General features: G+C 52.3%; 8 protein-coding genes across 8 annotated transcripts; 4 read left to right on the plus strand and 4 right to left on the minus strand.

Annotated features, from left to right (window-relative positions):
* Positions 1–278: 278 nt before the first annotated feature.
* PSV08DRAFT_218486 (uncharacterized protein) lies at positions 279–2339 on the plus strand (the record flags this gene model as incomplete). Its single annotated transcript, XM_014222245.1, has 1 exon — positions 279–2339. One exon carries the CDS (start codon positions 279–281, stop codon positions 2337–2339), a length of 2061 nt encoding a protein of 686 aa, XP_014077720.1.
* Positions 2340–2352: 13 nt separating this feature from the next.
* On the minus strand, positions 2353–4850 carry PSV08DRAFT_197752 (P-loop containing nucleoside triphosphate hydrolase protein; the record flags this gene model as incomplete). Its single annotated transcript, XM_014222246.1, has 2 exons — positions 2353–4630; positions 4739–4850. 2 exons carry the CDS (start codon positions 4848–4850, stop codon positions 2424–2426), a joined length of 2319 nt encoding a protein of 772 aa, XP_014077721.1. The 3' UTR covers positions 2353–2423.
* Positions 4851–5239: 389 nt separating this feature from the next.
* Positions 5240–7637, minus strand: PSV08DRAFT_408192 (uncharacterized protein; the record flags this gene model as incomplete). Its single annotated transcript, XM_014222247.2, has 1 exon — positions 5240–7637. Exon 1 carries the CDS (start codon positions 7628–7630, stop codon positions 5240–5242), a length of 2391 nt encoding a protein of 796 aa, XP_014077722.1. The 5' UTR covers positions 7631–7637.
* A 117-nt stretch (positions 7638–7754) lies between these two features.
* Positions 7755–8862, plus strand: PSV08DRAFT_360236 (apolipo protein O-domain-containing protein). The gene is made up of 3 exons (XM_014222248.2): positions 7755–7837; positions 7887–7979; positions 8078–8862. Exons 1-3 carry the CDS (start codon positions 7811–7813, stop codon positions 8699–8701), a joined length of 744 nt encoding a protein of 247 aa, XP_014077723.1. The 5' UTR covers positions 7755–7810; the 3' UTR covers positions 8702–8862.
* Positions 8863–8940: 78 nt separating this feature from the next.
* PSV08DRAFT_386713 (uncharacterized protein) lies at positions 8941–10068 on the minus strand (the record flags this gene model as incomplete). The annotated part of the gene is made up of 2 exons (XM_014222249.2): positions 8941–9838; positions 9887–10068. The coding sequence occupies 2 exons, from the start codon at positions 10066–10068 to the stop codon at positions 8941–8943; spliced, it is 1080 nt and encodes a 359-aa protein (XP_014077724.2).
* Positions 10069–11764: 1696 nt separating this feature from the next.
* On the plus strand, positions 11765–13643 carry PSV08DRAFT_360237 (S-adenosyl-L-methionine-dependent methyltransferase; the record flags this gene model as incomplete). Its single annotated transcript, XM_066092991.1, has 9 exons — positions 11765–11869; positions 11946–11977; positions 12033–12112; positions 12166–12188; positions 12262–12406; positions 12456–12478; positions 12527–12564; positions 12611–13174; positions 13233–13643. The coding sequence occupies 9 exons, from the start codon at positions 11765–11767 to the stop codon at positions 13345–13347; spliced, it is 1125 nt and encodes a 374-aa protein (XP_065949641.1). The 3' UTR covers positions 13348–13643.
* Positions 13644–15157: 1514 nt separating this feature from the next.
* On the minus strand, positions 15158–17390 carry PSV08DRAFT_174010 (N-acetylglucosaminyl transferase component-domain-containing protein; the record flags this gene model as incomplete). Its single annotated transcript, XM_014222252.2, has 3 exons — positions 15158–15463; positions 15513–16069; positions 16121–17390. The coding sequence occupies 3 exons, from the start codon at positions 17388–17390 to the stop codon at positions 15158–15160; spliced, it is 2133 nt and encodes a 710-aa protein (XP_014077727.2).
* Positions 17391–18432: 1042 nt separating this feature from the next.
* On the plus strand, positions 18433–20747 carry PSV08DRAFT_218503 (uncharacterized protein). Its single transcript, XM_014222254.2, has 4 exons — positions 18433–18610; positions 18658–18804; positions 18897–19108; positions 19157–20747. Exons 1-4 carry the CDS (start codon positions 18565–18567, stop codon positions 20645–20647), a joined length of 1896 nt encoding a protein of 631 aa, XP_014077729.2. The 5' UTR covers positions 18433–18564; the 3' UTR covers positions 20648–20747.
* Positions 20748–20794: the final 47 nt, after the last annotated feature.

Consider the following 20794-nt stretch of genomic DNA (forward strand, 5'->3'; position numbering starts at 1 on the left):
AATGATTGGCGGGGTAAACAATATGTCATCGGGCAGTATGCACCCAGACACTTGTGCATAGTAAGCTCGGTTATACGATTCATCGAGTCGTAATTACTATCTTCTTCTGTCATCGTCACAGTGGCTGAGCGACTCCAGAGTATTAGAGCTGAGGTTCAAAAATTTCCAACTACGTACTGAGGGGCAAATCGCGGGGGTTCGCCAGCCCACAAAACCACAAGCGTGACAACATTTCACAGCACACCTCATTTGATCAACTCTAATCTCCGAATTGAAAAATGGCCAAGGATAAGAAAAAAGCATCCGGTGGCAAGGCCGCTGCCAAAGCTGCCAAAGCCGCCAAGCAAGAGAAGAAGGCAGGCAAAAAAGATAAAAAGCTTGCATCCAAGACACAGGAACTCGATTCTGATGCCGAAGATGTTGATCTTGACGCGATCCTCGCACAATATGCAAAAGAGCAGGAGCAACACCATGCCATCACCGAAATCGCTGCTGAACCGCCGTCCGCTCGAACGTCATGCACTCTCCTTGCTAACCCGGCAAACGAGAACGAGGTTTTCTTATTCGGAGGCGAGTACTTCAATGGAGCCACAGCAAAGTTCTTCAACGACCTCATGATCTACAATATCAAGCAAGATGGCTGGAAGCAAGTGACCAGCCCTAACTCGCCACTTCCTCGATCCGGACATGCTTGGTGTCGTGCAGCCAACACAAAAGACATTTATCTTTTTGGTGGCGAATTCAGCTCTCCAAAGCAGGGAACTTTCTATCACTACAATGACTTCTGGAAATTGGATCCAACAAACCGGGAATGGACGCGCATGGAAGGCAAGAGTAAGACTGCGGCGCCACCAGCACGAAGCGGTCATCGCATGGTTAGCTTCAAGCAGTACATTATCCTTTGGGGAGGGTTTCAAGACACATCTGCGACAACAAAATACCTAAACGACCTCTGGATCTATGATTGTGTCAACTTCTCGTGGCACACACCAAAGCTCCAGGCTGCTCGCGCGATACCGGATGCTCGATCAAGTTTCACATTCCTGCCACACGATCAAGGCGCCGTTATATACGGTGGTTACTCTCGTGTTAAGACGCAAGCTGGTGGGAAACAGCAGCAGCAAGGCAAAGGCAAGAAGAGCGGCGGCGGAGGCCCAGCTTCGCGCATGGTATTGAAGCCAAAAGTGCACGATGATACTTGGTTTCTGCGCATCACGCCGCCACCGGCCGATCAACCTTCGACAACTCTGCCGACTGTTTCATGGGAAAAGCGGAAGAAGCCAGCTAATGCACCGAACCCGCCACGCGCAGGTGCCACGATGGCATACCACAAGGGTCGTGGCGTCATGTTCGGCGGAGTGCACGATGTCGAGGAGAGCGAAGAAGGCATCGACTCGGAATTCTTCAATCAGCTCTTCATCTGGAACGTAGAGCGAAACCGCTTCATGCCACTTACTCTGCGTCGGCCAAAGCAAAACGCGAACAAAAAAGCTGCCCAACAAGCCAACGTTAGCCGACGAGATCGCGGCAAAGCAGCAGAGGAGGAACTCCTAGCCAACCTCAAGGCGCTCGAAATGAAAGCCGGAGTCGCCCAAGACCCAGACTCTGAGGACGAAGCCGCCAAAGCTGCAGAGGAAGACGAGGAAGAAGATACACGCCCGGAGAAGCCCAAACTCTTTGAATTTCCCCACCCGCGCTTCAACGCCGCCCTCACCGTTCAAGCAGACACGTTGTACATCTACGGCGGCACCTACGAAAAAGGCGACCGCGAATTCACATTTGACGAGCTCTGGTCCGTAAACCTCAACCACCTCGACGGCGTAACCGAAATCTTCAAGCGCGACCTCGAAGACTGGCAAGGGAGCGAAGACGAAGCCGACTCGGACGAGGAAGACGACTCCGAGGAAGACGAAGACGAAGACGAAGATGCCGAAGATTATGATGCCAAATCCGCGTCTACAGCTCCCACAAGTATCGCAGACTCTGTTGCCCCACCTGCAACGGAAGATCTGGGTCCCCAAGAAGAAATCTCCGCACTCACAGATACTTTACCGCATCCGCGTCCCTTTGAGTCCCTACGTGACTTTTATGCCCGCACATCGGAGCAGTGGCAAAATATCATTCTCGAGGAGTTGGAGCGCAAGGGCACGAGCGTAGAGAAGAGTCCCAAGGAAGTTAAGAAACTGGCATTTGAACGTGCCGAAGAAAAATGGTGGGACTGCAGAGAAGAGATTCGCGCGTTGGAGGATGAGCAGGAGGCGGCGGGCATAGGGGAGGTGGTCAGTTTGGCGGATAAGGAGGGGGCAAGCGGTGCTGGGGGTGTGGGAAGAAGGAGATAGACAACCGTACTGGGGATATGTGACATGTGTAGATTAAAGAAGCTAGATAAATAGTCAAGTGGAATATGGAGTATGAGGGAAGAACTACATAATCCCATCAATAACCTCCGCCACCCAATCCAACTGCACAGCACTCACCCCCCGCGCCCACGCCCTCCCCGTAAATACAAACTCATTGAACACAATCGCCTCTACCTTCTTGCCAAAAAGTACAGAGCTAGGATGTATAGCCACAGTCTGATTCCCCAGCAAAGTCTTATAACTCCCATCCGGCATCAAGCGCGCCGTATTCGCAATAAACCCACGCAACATACACTCAAGTATCGCGCGACTCTTTGCCTCAGACGGCGCCGCATCATGCGCTTCTACGCTGTCATGCGACAGCAACTTAAGCTGCTTACACAGTTCGCTAAGCTGCGTGCGTATCTTCATTACATTCTCCATAGCGCGATACGAGACAAAATGGCTCTCGCACCAGGTTTTCCTCTGCGCTTTATCTTCGGCTGCAAAGCGCTGGACGGTTACGAGAAGGGTCAAGTGGTCGCCCTCGCGACGATACAATTCTCTCCGGACTTCTTCTGCCTCTTCTTTGCGCTCTTCGGTGACGAGGTTCAGGAACACGGTTTCAACGCTCAAGGCGGAGATGATGTCGATGGCTGCGGTGAGGCAGTCGCGCTCGGGTTTCGCGGCTTCGACTAAGACACGACCCAGTGTGGGTGTTAGAGGGAATTTCGCAATGACGAGGCCGTTGGGGCTGATGTCTCCGGTTTCGGTGAGGGCTTGTAGGTGGAGGAGTTGGAGCAAGGCTTTTTCGAGGGCTTCGCGAGGGGGTCGGTCGAGGAAGGGGAAACTGAGTACGTCGGCGACGCCACGGGCTTTCATGGTTAGGATGGCTTGGCTGAGATCGCAGCGGAGGATTTCGGGGATCGTGCGGTCTTCCATGCTCTTGTACGTGTCTTCGGTGTAGAGACGGTAGCATTGGCCGGGTGCTTCACGGCCGGCTCGACCCTTGCGTTGGATGGCTGCGGATTTGGAGATTGGTTTTACAAGGAGAGACTCGAGGCCCAGGCGATTCCGAAATTGTTTGATTTTAGACTTGCCGCAGTCGATTACGAAGCGGATGCCGGGGACAGTGACGGATGTTTCTGCAATGTTGGTTGCGAGGATGACGCGTCGGGTGCGGTAAGGAGCTGGCTGGAAGATGCGTTGTTGAGCGTGCTGAGGAAGAGCTGCAAAGAGTGGAAGAGCGAGTAATTTAGGAACCTCGTCATCCATGCCTTCAGCGTAATCGTTGATGAGCTTCTCGAGGGACTCAATAGTGTCTTGACCCGTTAGGAAAACTAGTATATCGCCGGGTAGAGGCTCCTTATAATGAATCTGAAATACCAGTTTCAGGGCAGATTCGATCCAATCCTGTGTAGGCTGTGGCAGATATATCGTCTTGACCGGATATTGTCGTCCTTGTACATAACACGTCGAAACTTTGTTAGTGTTTACCGTCTTTGCTTTATCGACAGTCGTGTCCGATGTTGCTGCAGGCGAATCACCTCCAAAGAATTTCACAAGACTCTCCACATCCGCTGTAGCACTCATTACTACCACCTTGAGCGGATGCTTTCTTTTCTTGTTATTCTCCTCATCAGCAACTAAATTCCTCAAAAATCCGAGAATCAGATCCACATTCACGCTCCTCTCGTGCACCTCATCCACTACTATCGCACTGTACTGCGACATGTTGGGATCCCTGAGCATCTCCTGAAGCAGCATACCTTCAGTCAAAAACTTGACTTTTGTATGCTTCCCAACAGCGTTGTCGAAACGGACACTGTAGCCGACCTTGGCTGCTGGGCCCTTGTCACCAAGTAAGCTGCCCATTTCTTCTGCAACACGGCGGGCCAGAGAAATCGCTGCAACTCTTCGAGGCTGTGTGATCGCTATGCATCCCGTACACCATGATTCGTTGGTCAAAAACTGTGGTAATTGTGTCGATTTTCCGGAACCCGTTTCTCCGGTTAAGACGAGGATGTTGTTCTTTTGTAATGCTGCTCGGATGGAGTCTGCCTGGGGCCATATGGGAAGCGATTTTCTGACTGATCGCAGCTCATCGCGTTTTTGGAGAAGATAAGGTGGTATGTCCTGGATTTTTTGAGAGTTTCGCAACCGCTGCGGTTGCTTGTTCCTGGCCTTGGAATGTTGCTCACGCTTGGGTGTGGGTTCTGGTGGCTGTGTAGATGGCTTGTCCGGGTTGGAAGACTTCTCAGACTGTCCAGTTGGTCTTTCCATAGCAACCTCTGTCTTCTCCACAACATCAACCTTGCTCTTTTGACTCGCAACGGGATTAGGTGTATCATCTTCAGAGTCATCAAACTTGGTCAGTTGGCCGGCGCCTTTTTTAACACTCCAGCCATCCTTAGCTGGTTGAGCTCTCTTTCTCTTTTTGCCCTTCTTTAGATCTGTTGATCCATTCTCTCCGTTCTGGACTTTTGAATCCATGCTCTTTTCTTGTGACATTACTGTCGTGGGAATAGTGATGGCGTCTCGAATACCAAAACTTTTCTGACCTCGAAAACTTTATCGATAAGAGCGCGTCGTCCTATAGCGGCTAGCGTGGGTCCAGCCTACAGCGAAGGATCCACCTCCACACTCCACATGCTTGGTTGGGTGCGATTACAGAATTGTATCCAAGCAATGCGAATTTCGAAAGTGCATGCTTTCGGGAGGAGTCTCAATGATGTGATTCAGCCACTCAGCCATGTCCGGTATGATCAGCGAATCAATAAGTCTGCAAGACATCTTGCAACCCGCAACCATGGATGCTTTATTGACCAAGAGTTTATCTACAAAAGTCTAGATGCGAGTCTATGCACACGACACAGGGTTTGGTGTTCGCAATGTACCATCTACTTCCCTGTATCCCGGATTCCCCATTTCCCTACCTCCTGCATAGCCTGCTCGCCCCCCTCGGCTAGCCTTTCATCTTTAAGCACCCCAGCCAGGCACTGCCAGCCGTCTCTTCCGCCGCCCCATTTAAGCACCTCATTCTTATACAACTCACCGTTTTCTCTATCCAAGCTGCCTTCTGGGCCATTGTGCTGAAACACATCCTTCCAGATCTTAGCTGCGAGTGCGCGGTCAAACAGATAAGAATAGTAGGTAGCGCCGTATCCATACAAGTGGCCAAAGAAACCCTGCCAAGCTGTACCAGCGGGCTCAGGAACCGACGCGTACTTGTTGTATACATCGTGGTAAACCTTTGTCGAGTTAAAATTTGGGTCTGCAGCGATAGGGGAATGGTAAGCTTGGTCTAGCATGCAAAGTAAGATTTGCGATTCAAGTTCGGCGTGCTGATTTCGATTGTCGATTGCGAGGCGGGACTCAAGGGCAGCCATAGGGACCGGAGCGTCTGTTTCCCAGTGGCGGGCATACAGAGACAGAACGTGTGGGCAAAAAGCAAAGTGTTCCATTAGTACGGAGGGCAGCTCAGCTATGTCGGTGGCGCAGCGAGTGCCAGAGACGTTTTGGAGAGCTGTGCGACCCAGGATAGAGTGGAGAGCGTGGCCCATTTCGTGGAACAGAGTGCGTACGTCGTGAATGTTGAGGAGCGTTGGTCGCGAATGAGACGCTTTGCTGAAGTCACAAATCAGGGCGATAGTTGGTAGTTGGAAGTAACTTTGCCTTTGGGCATTGTAAGACACTGGCATACCATCGGTTGCGGCTTCAATGGGTGAAGAAAAGCGGTGCTGCATATGTGCCATTTCTTCCATTTCCGAGGGTAAAATCTCGCGACTACAGCGCAGGGTGAAATGCGCTGGGTTGGGCGTCTTGCCAGGACGAGAATACAAGTCACAGTACAGTACCGCAATATGGCCTTCAGTATCAGATATGACATCGAGGCGGCGAACTCCATCGTCCCACACCTCCCCCGGCTGAGTCTCCTTTGGAACAAAGCGTACGCCGTAGAGACGGTCGAAGAGCCGAGATATTCCCTGCAGGACGGTACCGACAGAAAAATATGCAGATAGTGAATCCGGGGTGCGCTGCCTATAATGACCCTCCATTGTCGCAAGCATCTTCTGTGTGTAGTAGAACTTATCCCAGGCATTGATGCGATCTGGAAAGTTGGACCGGTGAGCATCACCTCGTTTCAATTCCATCAATTCCTCTAAGTCGGCGAGTACAGCCGGTCGACTGTCCTCATACAATGCTTTCAAGAAAGTATTGACAGCCTCTGGTGTCCGTGCCATCTTGTTCTCAAGTGTCATGTGCGCAAACGTCTCATAACCCGACGTCTGGGCCAGTTCGGCGCGCAGCTTCAACATCTTCTCTAACCGTGCAATGCTCGGCTTGCTTGCTGTTCGGACGGCTTGATATGTCTCTCTGCGCACTTCTGGGTCCTCGACAAACCGCAGCACAGATTGCGCTTCGTGGTGCATTGTCGAAATCTTTGTCTCTCCCCACTTGGTCAGAGCCTTTGCCACGTTCGGGTCCAGTCCTTTCAACCGCGTGGATTTGAACCGTAGGGTCAGTGTCTCTGGTGCCATGCCCTCGACAAACTGGTTTCCAACTTCAGCAATCTCTCCGCTCAGGTCCACCAGCTTCTCTCGTGTCTTGTCATCCAGCCCAATGCCGAAGCGTGCAAAGTCCTCCATCAGTATTCTCGCAACAATTCGCTCTTCCTCGCTCCAGGCCTCGTATACTTCGGGTATCTCTGAGCCTTTCTTCAGCTGGTTGTATAATACGGGTGTTGTGTTCAACTGGTTCATGTACTGGAAGACTGTCGAGTATGCCTTGACTGCCATGACCTGGAACTTGCGATCTGGATGGGTTCCTCGCACAAAGTCGGCCAAGTCTATGACCCTACATAGCAGGTCGCTGAGCTTGTCGAGGTCCTTGACCATGCGCTTGTAATCCTGGACTGACTGCGCGGCTGCCACCTTTTGCACGACAGCATTGCAGCGCTGGATGGTTATCGTGACAAAGTCTACGAAGCCTTCAGGATGCGTCAGGTATTTGTTGCCGATGATGCCAGCGGGCTGGCCATTTTGCGATGTTCTTTTGAAGCCCGCCCAGAACGAGGCGCTGTCAAAAACCTTGCGGAGGGCGTCGTCATCTGCCTTTGCACTGGTAGGGAGACCGTGGAGTGGCGGCGCAAGGTCGCGTGGCCTGGAGGGGGCGGTGGTAGCAGCAGCAAAAGTCGAGTTGAGGCGTCGTTGGCGCTGCGACTGGTGGAGACAGCGATGGCAGATCCAGGGCGCTGTTGGCTGCTTTGTGCGCGCAAGCCGCTTGAGCATCGTGGGCGGTGGCACGAGTGAAGGAAGATTGGTAGGCCCTGAGAAACAAACGATGTCATAGCCAGGCCAGGCCGAGATTCTTGCGGCGCTCGCACGGCCGCCTCCGCATCCTCAGAAGCTCAACATCAGAAGCTAGATCACGGCCAGTCTCCCACCCATTGCGCCCGCCCCACGCCCGACATGGCTTTCCGACCGCTGTTACGGCAGGTGAGTAGACTTGCTGAATGATCCACGGCTGCCGTCTGATGTCTTGCAGCGCGCTGTCGTTCCCGCCATGGCTGCCCTCTCGGCCACGGCAATCTTCGCTCCTCGCTCTGTATACGCAGAAGAGCGCCAGGAAGACTACTCGGTATGTGCTGCTGCCCTGTGTGTCGTATAAATTTTTGAGTTACGACAAAATTTCTACTGGACGGCACGTGCGACCTTCGGTACTGACGTAGCGTACAGAACCGCAAGCCAATCTACGATGATTTGCCCATTGATGCCACAGCTCCTACCGCCCCCTCTCTACCAGCGCCATCACGCTCGGCCCCTTCCGAAGAGCCCGTCTACCGCCCGACTCCTACCGACCGGCTGGCTGTCCAGATTGGCCGTGCACGCATGGCTCTGTACGAGCAAGCTGTCCGCGGTGAAAAGGCTGTTGATAACGCTCTTACCGAGACGCTCCGCCTAGAGCATTCCTTCACAAGCACCATCCGTTCGTTAGCCCCACCAAAAGAGTCTGGCGAGAAGGTCCTGCCCGGTGCCCTGTACGTGCTCGTTGCCTCCATGGCCGGATCCATTGTCACACGCAACCGCAACATACTACTCCGTGCCTCTGTGCCCCTTGCCGTGGGTATTACTGCTGCCAACGTGGTGCTGCCCATTACCTCCAAGAACGTGGGTGATCTCATTTGGACCTACGAGGAGCGATACCCCGTCGTTGCAGACACACACTTGCGCATGAAGAAGCGCATCCTGCAATTTGTCGAGACTGGAAAGGCACATGCTCAGGGCACCGTTGGTGCTGTCGAGGGCAAGCTCGCCGATACCAGGGAAAGCTTGGAGGACTGGGTCAAGAAGGGCCGGTAAACCACGTATGAGCAACAGCTTCTTTGATATGAGCACCTGTACATTAGCGGATCCGTCTAGGTGGGATGCCCATCTTCAGGCAATGCAAATTGCTTTTTTGTTCATCTTCTCCATAAGTGTCGTCTGTTTGAATAGAAAGCTACTTGATCTAAGTATTCAAGCATTATGCTGCCATGTTCTCAAACCCTCGAAGGCTCTTTCGTGTGGCCAAGCTCAAATGTGCTTAAGTCCCGTGGAACTTATCTTTCCTCCTCCTCCTCCTCCTCCTCCACCACCGTCTCTCCTGGTTCATACAGTCCATCTCCATATCTGACGTCATATGCAAGTTCATCTCCATCTTCGGAGCTCTCATCCTCTTCATCTTCCGAGCTCGTATCGTTATCTTCTTTTTCCGAGCTGTATCCTGCCAACACCTTTTCTGAACCCAAATTCTGTTTCGTCTGCCGCGCCAGCAAAGCCCGCGCGATATCCAGGATAAACTGCTGAGGATATTCCAAACCCAGCTCAGTGGAGTCTGCCTGGGAAATGTACATATCAACCAGTACCTTGCGAAGCGTCGAAGCTCCATTCGTGAGCTGGTATACCTGTCCGACATTGTGATAGCCGATTGCACACGAAGCTATCCTGACGTCCTCGACTATTTCCTTTTGCGCTGCTTTCTGGAATAATTCATCCTCGAGTCTTTCGCCGAGCTTATATGAATCCATTAGTAGCTGACAGTATTTAGCGCCATTATCTTCGCCAAGGTCTTTGAGGTGGACTGGAATAACTCCGGTATACAACCATTGCATATACGCATCCCAAGGCTCACCATTGGCAGCATCCCAGATTCTGCTCTGCACTGAGTCAGTAGCTATCGGCCTGTCCACATGGCACATTGGACATGTTGCTTTTCGCTGCAGCCAGTCGTCGAGACACTTCGTGTGGAAGTTTTGTCCACAGCTTTTGCAATAGCAGACTGGTAAGAAGCCAGAGAGGTCTTCTATGCATATCGAACACTCTCCTTTGATGGCTTTACGGCTTTTTTGGAAGAGCTTCTTGAAGTGGCCAGAGCTGGAACACAGCAAGTCTTCATGGATTACGAATGGAATATTGTCTTGACCCTCCGCATAGATGGTGATGAGCTTCTCACCAAATCTACAGGAAGTTAGATGTAAGCAATAAGCTACTTATAGAAAGTTCTACCGGATAGGTCTATGCGCTGTATCACATGTAGTCTTGCGTGCGGCCTTCGGCTTGGGTTTTTGTCCAGTTTTGCGTGTGCCTCGATGTGCCATGATGCGTTCAACATTGCGCATAGTAGCTCTGCACCTCGCTGCTCTTGTTGGATTCCGCTTCGCAAACGACTTGAAATCATTTCGAGCCATCTTTACTAGTGCTTAGGCTTGGTAGGCGTGTATGATGAACAGAATCTCACTTGGAACCATCCAAGAAGTTAGTTCAATAGCAATGCTGCTCTGACGCCTCAGAAATATAGCTGCAGTGTAGTGAGTGATGGGACACACACTGAGAGACAACGTTGAAGGTGAGTGTGAACGGTGAAAGTAAGGGTGCCATCTGGAAAAACCATGTTACCCAATTATCAGAAATGAAAGATAGCCAATGTTTGAAAGCCATTTAATTTCAAGTGAGACTCAATCAACGCATGCGTCTATCACACCGGAATCTCAAGTAAAGGATGTTGCCTTCAGTTCTGCTCGAAGATGCTAGAATAGACCGTGCGTGATGGCAGGCAGCACCGTGGCAGTCGATGCCCAAGTTGTTTATCGGACTGTGGGTTTTGAGCAAAGTATAACAGGTCTGGCAAAATTTCGACAGGAAAAAGCCGCTGCTGGTCTGTAATTGCAGAATTTTCAAAGGCTTCTTCAAGAGACTTGACGCGTTCAAGAAAACCCGTCGGCCATTTGGTTTTCTGTTGATGCAGGTTTAATGCCGACGAGGGACCGACGCGGCTTGGGGTAAAGATAGTAGCGAAAATGAGAACGGGCAAATTTTTCTGAATATGTAAGGCATGGACCTCGCCGGACCCTCAGTCATCGAGCGAGCATGACAAATGTTTAACGTGGTGTTTTATGCCACGTTCTGTACCATTGGCGCTGCATCTGCATGCAGGGTCGGCTGTCGAGGTGGGCAGCGTAAACTCTAAAGGCTCGGTGCATAGCATTGAACTCAAACAAACGTTGTTGGACGTGGAGCCTCGCTGCAATTGTCCCTGCGCAGGAACCCAACTGCTGGCAATTCAAAACACGGTGATTCCAGTGCAGTTTGGAAAGACGCTGCTCTGGGTGAGAAGGGTCATGGTTTTGAAGTTCCGATTGCTGTCACGAATGTATCAAGGACCTGAAAAAAAGCTGATTATCGTGACGCGTTCCGCTTGGCGCTCAGCCTTGATGACATGCTTTGGCACCGTCTTTTTGTCGACCCGATGCTCCGGACGCAGCGCCGACGGGGGATCGTTTGAGCGCAACCGCGTCACTGCATCGCCGAAGAGGCCGAGTCGCTGGATGACGCACGTGGATGAATGGCCGTGACGGCAACACTGACCATGGTGGGCACGGAGAAGGAGCAGGAACTGTCGAGGTGCCGGCATGCAGCAAGCAGGGCGGCCGGTAAAGAAAGACGGTTGCAGCAGCGCTAGAGAGCAAGGCACATGGCTTGCAGAGCGAGCAGTGAAGACATGCAAGGCGTGTCGACGAGGGCGCACCCGAGGGCCTGGCGAGCTGTCACCCGCCCGGACGGATGAGACGACGCAATGCAAAAGCCGTGGCGGCGGTAGCTGGCAGCGTGCGGCGCACTCGTGGGCATGTCATTCGGCGGGTTGGGGGTGATGGTGGGTCGGTCCAACAGGTGGCAGATGGGCGGTGGAGGTTCGGTGAATTGCGGGGTTCGCTAGCCCACGCCTAGCGCAGGATGGTCCCGTCCTGGTGTGGCCGTCGGCGTGACGGGCGCCCCCAAGGCCCTGGCATTGGGAACGACATGCCGCTCCGCTGGGTTTCGCCTCCTCCTCGACACGACTCGGCCAGAGTCATATAGCGCTCCTGGAGCGCATCGCAAACCGCCACCATGGCGACCTCTGTGCCCGACCACCTGCGCAAGGAGAGGCCGCTGCGCCCGCTGTCCAGTGCCACGGACCTCACCGACATCACCCACTCGACCCTGGAGCCTGATGTATGTCAAACACCCGGCCTCCCCCGCCGCGCCGCCAGGCCCGCGACAAGCACTGCCAGCTAATCGGGACTTGTAGTCGGATCCCCAGTCAGATGGTTACGACAACTCGTACGTGTGATGCTCTGCTGCTCTCAAATCGCCCAGGTGAACTCACTCGCCACAGCGAGATTCAAAGTCTCACGCCAAGCATCTTCGACTACGTCAAGAAGTATGGCAGGACATACCACGGATACCAGGCTGGCGGTAAGCATCGCCGCGCGACTCCTTCACTGGCCTTCTCAGCTAACGCACCCTAGCTTACCCTTTTCCCAACGACGCGGTACGTGTAGCTGCCCTAGCCCTGGCACACACACAAACTACTTTTTTTCTGTTACTGACTAGCTGATACCCAGCCTGAGATAGAGCGCCTGGACATGCAACATGTCATCATCACAGCTCTGTTTCACCAGAGGAATTACCTCGCCCCATTGAAGCTCAAGCGGCCCAAGAGGATGCTCGACATTGGCTGTGGCACCGGCAAGTGGTGCTTCGAAATGGGTACGTAGAGCGCCGAGGTAGTGCCAGCAAGAACGCTAACGAATGATAGCGAACGAGTTCCCAAAGTGCCGGGTACGTCCCCCATATTTTCTTCTGCGGCACACCTAACAAAAGGAATAGGTGGAAGGCATTGACTTGTCTCCGATCCAGCCCAAGATGTAAGCCGCACATGCCGGTCCAAGCAACCCTCGCTAACAAGTACAGCTCTTGCGAAAATGTCGACTTCTTCATGGACGACATCACTCGGCCGGAATGGTGGCGCTGCACGCAGCCGTACGATTACATCCACACGCGCATGTCGCACGGCATCTTCCACGACTTTCGCGAAATCATCCAAAAGGGCTTCAACAATCTCAACCCCGGAGGATGGATGGAATCTCAGGAGCTCTATCCCAAAATCTACTGCAATGACGGCACGATGCCTGCCGACTACGCGCTTCTGGACTGGACAGCTACCCAAGACGATGCAGCCATGCGCCTAGGCCGGCCCCTACGTATCGCCAACAAACTCAAGCGATGGTACGAACAAGCAGGCTTCGTCGATGTACACGAGGAAATATTCGCTATTCCCGTCAATTCATGGCCAAAAGACGAACGCATGAAGGTGCTCGGAAAGTGGTTTTACTGGAATTTGTGCGCCGGTGTGCACGCGTGGTCAATTGAATTCTTTGTCACTGCTCTGGGATGGTCGCCTGCAGAGGTCGAGGTCTACCTTGCACACCTGCGAACTGCCCTCACAGACAAGACCATACATGCCTATTACAAAGTGTAAGTTTGCCAAATGGGCACGGTTTTTTGCTGCGAGCTCAGAGCTGATCTTTGCCAGTTACGTTGTTTGGGGCCGTAAACCCCGCCCCGATGAGCCACCGAGTAAAACCCCCAAACCGCCAGATTGGCCGCAACCGCCGGGTGACGATGGCGCCTCGTTTGTATCTTGCTAGTAGTATTAATTGGAACCGGGCGTTTTTGGGTCTTTTGAGAATAGCCTGCTTTTGCCGGTTTGTTTCCCTGGCATGTAGCGTCGATTCTGTCTAATGGAGTAAGGAGGTACCTTGCTTCTTTTGCCATACAATCTTGCGGTGGCTTCTGTTGGTTTGAAAGAGAAAGCCTATGCGTAGCTTGAGAGGCCTCAGCGAAATTGTTTCAGCGACGTATAGTAACGACCTTTTATGGTTGTTGGGACTCTTTGTCCCTATTGATATCCTGCAAATACAGGCGACGTTTGAAGTGATTCACACAAAAGTCTCGCGTGCGTCTTTCTTTTGTACTTAGTGATTTGTGTCTTTCTGTCTCTTTTCCTTTGTCCTTTGTCCCTTTCTCTAAAGGTATATACTCGACTCAGAGCCTAAGTCAAGGAGTAGCAGCCCATCAGTCGCTCCATTGGTTACCACAAACGTGTCGACGAGACACTCCTTTGAGATATTATTGGCGGCTTTTTGGAGGCAATTCATTGTTGAATCGTAAGGCGTTGGGCTATCGACCTTTTTCACACATTAGAATGAGGTATTCTGGAGCACATTGCACTCATCTACTAGATGGTGGACTGAGCTCCCCCTTTCGCCTCCAATTTTCCAAATATTATTGCGAAATAATTCAGAACGATTCCACGTACATAGCAGGGCGTAGCTGTTGTGGTTTCCCACCAACGATGATTGTAAGTGTAGACGGATCGAAGCTTTCCTAGTTGGCAAGGGTCGCTGAAAGGGCACTGGCCTCCAGGGATTCATCGTCATCGTTGAAGGAAAGATTATTGCTCTGAGGCTTATTGAATGGTATCAGATGTAGAGTGACAGGCGGAGTCAACAGCATACTCAAGCAGTCGCAACTTCCTCATGCTATGACAGCACCTACATTACATGGCATACACGCCACAACTCCCGCATCAGTTATTGAATATACATAATCTCACTTGAAGTCATTCCGCCCACCTTCTCCCCTTAGACTCACCCAACCAAGTAAGACAAGTCAATCAGTGCCCCCATCACCTCCAACACATCAGACCCCTTACCGCCCTCGCCCCAACAAACCTCATCCCCATCCATACCCCCCTTACAAGTGAAAACCCCCAATCACATGCAAACCGCCTTCACTCCCCCCGTTTGCCCGTCCGCCCACCCTGCGTCTCTCACCCCCTCTCACCTCATTACCCTCTCACGCCCTCCCCCATCCCCATATAACCCCCTCAATCCCCCGCATTCCCATCAAACAAATCACCGTCTCTCTCCTTGGCGGAACGGGTGGGCTCCTGGCTTAACAAAAAATCAGGTAATGGGCAACTACAAAAAAAAAAGGTCAACCACACGCACTCGAATGCGTCATTCTAGAAAGATACCTTGAGAAAAAAAAACATAGATAGAGAAATCAAAACAAAAGAAAAAAAAGAGTCAGTGATTACATAGAATCAAAAAAAAATGGGCTGTCGCTAGGAGGGCGTGCCGTTCGAATACAGGAATGGGCGTCGGTCAGCAGATGCTGGGGAGAGCGGGGGTGAGATGTTTTTTTTGTTAGGGGTTTTTTTTGAGTTTATTTAGGTTAGGGGAGTGAAATGTATGCAAGTAACTGCAGACATTATGCGTGGTTGCTATAGCGGATAACGTTGTGATTGTTTTGTTGACTAAACGCCAACGCTGCACAGTGACAACTCCCAAGTGCGGAGACGGGAGGGATAAGTAAGAAGATAGTACATAAGGCACAGAAACAACGAATAGGTAAGTAGATAAGAGAGGTTTAGAAGCAAATAGTGCAAAGTGACTATATTAATTTTCTACTTTTACCATTTGGTATACCTTTTCTAAACGACATGGGGGCATAGCTACTAGATGAACGCGAGGGCTGTCGGTCCCGCTCCGTCAACTTCCTCCACAGCTCACCTATACCTGCTCTCTTTGCTGGCAACATGCTATACTGAAGGCTGTACAAGTTGCGGCGGTGGATTGGCGGCACGAACTGACCCGACACCAGGTAGAGCAACACGCTCGGCGAGAAGTAATGTTTCCGTATGCGGTCTCCAAGGTCAAAGTATGGTTGGAACATTGCGCGGAGTGACAGCGGTACAGACTGTCATTTGTGAGTATGAAGACGACAAAACAGTAGACAGTAGACTTACCTTGAGCAGCACGTAGGCAGTTGGCGCTAAGCCAGGCGCATCTTGTTTGTCCATCATCATACTGCCTGTGAGCTGCAACTCGAAGCATATACCTCCTGGCAAGCGACCTGGATCTTTGAGCCGCAACATGACTGCAAACAGCGGGAAATGGTTGAGACACGCAAGTCCCATCTCGAGGCTTGCTTTGAGCCCAATGACAGCGATGCGCGCGCTGGCGAACGTCAGGTAGAAGACGAAGACAGTTGGCAGGAGGAAAAACTGTAGCGTGAACAAGATTGTACCAAGGAGTAGCTGGTCCAAGTCGTAGTCGCACGAATCGATTCGGTTGCGGAGAATGTTGCGCTTCTTGCCACGGAAGAGGTGGAAGAGAGAAATGATGATGGTGAGCTGCCAGTGGAAGATGCGAGCAGACGCAACGTAGAAGGAGTATATATGCACGGTGAGCAGGGAAACAAGATCCGAGAAGATCGATATGGGCACAGTGGCGCCGGCAAAGGAGGAGTAGCCAATGATCTGGATGAGTACGGGCAGATGGGGTCGCAGGAGCGATATACAGTCTGTAGGTTATTCGGTCAGCTACACTCTACACGCTGGCGGTATATACTTACTAGCCCAGTAGTCAATGACCCAAAGGAACAGGTCGCCCAAGAACGCTGCCAGCTCAGTGTTAAGCTTCAAGCCTCCCGGCCACCCCATGAGCCATGATATCATGCGCCGCAGGCCCTCGACTGACCACGCACTGAATATAGTGTCGACCTGTGCTGCCACGAATGATGCATTCTCGATGATAAAGGTTCCCATTGCTATACCCATGATGACATCGTTTGCGACTAGCCACAGACTGTTATAGAATCTAATGTACTCTGGATGGCTGTTTGTGATGCTCTCCCAATTGGCTTTCCTTCGGCGCAAGGTGAGATATTGAATGGGCCAGTAACACGATTGTTGCAGTCGAATGTCAATTTGCTGTGCTATCGCAGATATGTCCTTCAGGGCCGGTGAGTCGGAAGCCCCAGGTCGCCAGTGCAACACCATTATCACAGCCTCTCCCAGAATGCGGTACGTGATGATACCGAATATGAAGAGCTGTGCAGCTATAGGCCAGACCCAGACTCTGAATAAGTAATCCAGCGTCATCCAGGCAGAGTCCCAGAGGTTGTTGGCAGACTCGGCTACGCGCTCACTGACGCTCAGTGCCCGCTTCATGCGCCTGCCAATCATGCCGATATTCTTTTGTAGGAGAGCATTGAGCTCGTACGAGCAATTGACCTGCTCGATGATCATTGGCAACGCCAGCTCCTTTTGCGTAGGCGGATGCGCAGTGACTGTGTGAAGCTTCAATCGCTCGACAAGCTGTGCCTTCCTCTTCCGCTCCTTTGCCTCTGCCTCCTCGAGGTCAGCAAACACCCCATCCCACTCAGCCACCCGTGTTTTGTCTCCTAGTGCGAGGGTGATAGGATTCAGCGAGAGATATTGCATGCGCGTCGGGTGCGGTCGGTCGTATACGATAACTTGGATGGCCATGAGCGTGTCGCCCGGGTAGTGGATGCGTGGAAAGCGGGTTGAAGGATTGGTGTACACTGTGAGGGGTTCGGCACCATATGGATCTGGTGGGCTCTTTGGATTTACGCAGCCAACAGCGCGAAGCGCCGAATGCCCGCATCGTTGCAGCAGTTCTTGGATATCATGTGGGCTGTGTCGCAACAGTGTCCCTACAAGCAGCGCATTTTCCACTTGGCGTAATCCCACATCCTGCAGAACGGCTACCACGAAAATATCAGTCTTGGAGTTCTCGAATCCGACCAGAATCCCTGGCGCAGAGTCATTTGGAACGTCTGATGGCCAGAATATGCGCATCAAGCCATTGTGCGTGACCATGTCCTCATCCTGCTACCTCGCTAGAAAGAACCACGACGTTTGAGCTGCTCACGCGCAGAAATTCCTGTGCCTGCAAGTCTGGGATGCTACAAGTATTTAGTCGACCGGCCATGTGAAGATTTGTACATGCCCTACTGACCAGATCCGTCTCCTGAGCCGCGATGCGTACCACGGGCAGTATGAAGAGGAAAAACAACAAGGACAACAAGGCGAACCCCTTTGCAGTTCTGGTCACGACACCGTGGTCCCAGGCGAATATGGCGAGCTCGTACACACGGGTCACAAGGTCCCAACGGGCAGTCGAGTATCCCGCAACGAAGATGCCAATGGTAAGAATAGAGAAGGCGTGCATCTACCCCGTCATGCCAAGCGGTGCTTCGGAATAGGCTGGGTCGGCGTTGGGTTCTCAAAGCTAGCGAGCGAGCGTCGGGCAATTGTCTTGGTGTATTTGGCAACGGGACAGCAGGGCGAGAGGTTGCAGTTGCATGTACATTGCGCAAAACGCATCCTGGCTGCAATCCATAACACCCTCAATGGTGGCGTACGTGGAAGGCCCGCATGTTCGGGACGATGCACTAGCTCTGGATGCGGACTAGCGTACACATGTCGCGCTCTGCTCCCAATCGCATCAGCAGCATCACACGTAGCTAAATCCACCGACACGATACATGCGCTGGAAAGGGTGAACAACTTGACGTGCCACTGACTGGACTGCCTTTGAAACAAGGTGGGTACCATCTCCTGCAACAAAAACTCGCACATCCTACTTCGTACTGTTTACGCCAGCCGCTTATCGCTGGTAACTACCATCTATCAAGCACACATTACTCCATATGGACAAAGACGACCGAGAGGCTTCTTAGCAGGCAAGAACAACCACCAACTCCCGAATATACAGTGACATCTGTGCGGCGCCTTTGGACGCCTGTCCACAGCGCACCAAGGATAGCACGCTGCGTTGTTCGCGTTGATTGGCTGGCGCGTCGCGTCCGTTCGCTCTGAAGTTTCCGTTCACCCCAGCCTCGGTCGGGTTCAGCCGCTCAGACACCGCTTTCTTCTTTTGTCCATACTTTCCAACGTCACGTCATCTTTTCTAGACCCTACTGATTCCCCACAGCCCATTCGAAGTCCTACCCATCAGTTTCAGCAAGGCTTGAATTGCCTATTCAGTAACATGGGTGTCTGCACGTATTATCAGCGAGGCGCATGCAAGTTTGGAGGTAGACCACCAGCCATCGCATTGATACACCAGACTCACATCAATCAGATTCCTGTAAAAACGAACACCCCGGAAGTTCGCGAGATGCAAACCGTGGGGGAAGTGCCTTTGGCGGTTCAAACAACAACCGCTTTGGCGCCTTCAATGGGGATCGCTATCGTCCTGGCCAAAATGGCAGTTCCAACACATTTGGGGGTATGCCAGACCCTGTCGAGCGCTCAGAGTACCCTAATCTACAACTCTGGGTGATTTTGATTCTTTGTCGAATTCGAACTCACCTAATACAGGCAACCGTGATGCGAAATCGCCAAGCTTTCATCTAGATCGGGACGACATGAAGAACGATCTCACCACCCAACGGCCAATCTATCCCCTGTCTTGCTATGGCCCAGGACGTGAGGCTCCTCGCCAGCTTATCGAGGGACCAGTCGAGATCAGCCCAGAAGAGCTTCGCCTGCGGTATTATACTCTACGCACAGCTGGCAATGAGCCCCAAGCGGTGAGTCTCACCGATGGAGACCGATTCTTAGAAACTGACCAACCATAGCAACAAGAAGAATCTGCTCTCAATGAAAAGATGCAGCAGCAAGTGAAAGCAATCCTCGATGACATACCTGGTGCTATCCGGTATATAGAAGAAGGCGCCAACGTTCATCCGAATCGGATTGACATTGCCAAAGGAAACGCTAATGCAAGTGACTCAGCCAACACTGCAAATCCATCTTCAACCGCAGCCTCAAATCCATTTATGAAAGCGCCTGGAAACCCATTCCAGACAGCAGCAGCTTCTCAAGGCTCGGCGTTCGGACAGACTTCCACACCAGCCTTCGGTAAACCAGCTTTTGGCCAGCCGTCAAACCCAGCGCAAACCACATCCGCTTTTGGACAGCCTTCAAATCCCGGTCAAACTACCTCAGCTTTCGGTCAAGCATCAACCCCAGGCCAAGCTGCATCGCCGTTTGGTCAAGCATCCAACCCAGGCCAAACATCATCAGCTTTTGGTGCCGCCTCTGCACTTGGTCAAAAGCCATCACCATTCGGTCAGCCTTCAGCTTTGGGTAGCGGTGGCAGTGCATTTGGAAAACCCGCCTTTGGCACCTCTGGATTTGGGCAACCATCTATGCCAGGTGCAGGAAGCGCATTTGGACAAGCCAGTAGCTTGGGTGCAGGCTCTGCTTTCGGAAAGCCATCAACACCAGGCGCAACATCTGGGTTCGGGCAGACAAATGCCCTAGGACAGAAACCAAATCCCTTTAGTAAACCAGGCTTTGGACAAAGTGGATTTGGTCAGGCTGCGCAACCCGGCGCTAATACCTCTCCCTTTGCTCAAGCGGCACAATCCGGTGCATCACCGTTTGGCCAGGCAGCACAGTCTGGCGCGTCTCCTTTCGGGCAAGCAGCACCGTCGGGTCCCTCACCTTTTGGCCAACAAGCGCAGCAAGCAAGTCAACCGTCGCCATTTGGTCAACAAGCTCAGCAGACATCTCAGCCTTCGCCATTTGGCCAACCAGCCCAGCCATCACAGAATCCAAGTCCGTTTGGACAAACCCAGCAAAAACCCGCACAGCCCAGTCCGTTTGCCAGTGCCGCTGCATCCCAAACCCCAGCGTTTGGCCAGCCAAGCAAACCCTCGCCTTTTGGCACTCCGTCCACCCAACCTGCCGCAACACAATCACAGCCAGCCAACCCCTTTTCCACAGCACAGAATTCTACAGCCCCGGCTAGCACACCTTCACCCTTTGCCACCCAACCTACTGCTAATATGGCTACGCCCAGCCAGCCAGCACAACAGCAGGCCCCTACCACACAGCCCGCTTCAGCAGGGCGTCCACATGTACCTGGCGTCACGCCCGATGGCAAACCCATCGATGCCAAGGACCGCTACAAGGAAGGCAAGCCAGAAGAATATGAGGGTGAGCAAGGAAAGATGCTGGAAGAAATTTACAAGCGTGTTGCTCAGCTTGGTCGATTCAACGATGATGAGGATATTCCGCTCACGCCGCCCAAGTGTGAATGGATTGCGCCCTTGACATTGTAGATGGTAAGAGTAAAGATTTTCCTGTGTTTTCTTTCTAAAGGTCTTGCAGATAGAGCGTTATGATTTCAGTGTAGCATGGAAAATTCATCTGGAGAGCGGGAGCATATGACTTGTCAAAAAGATGTAAATCAACATTCATGTTTCTCT

This window comes from Bipolaris maydis (assembly GCF_028858645.1).
Source record: "Bipolaris maydis strain C4 unplaced genomic scaffold PSV08scaffold_3, whole genome shotgun sequence".
Taxonomy (NCBI): Eukaryota; Fungi; Ascomycota; class Dothideomycetes; order Pleosporales; family Pleosporaceae; genus Bipolaris; species Bipolaris maydis.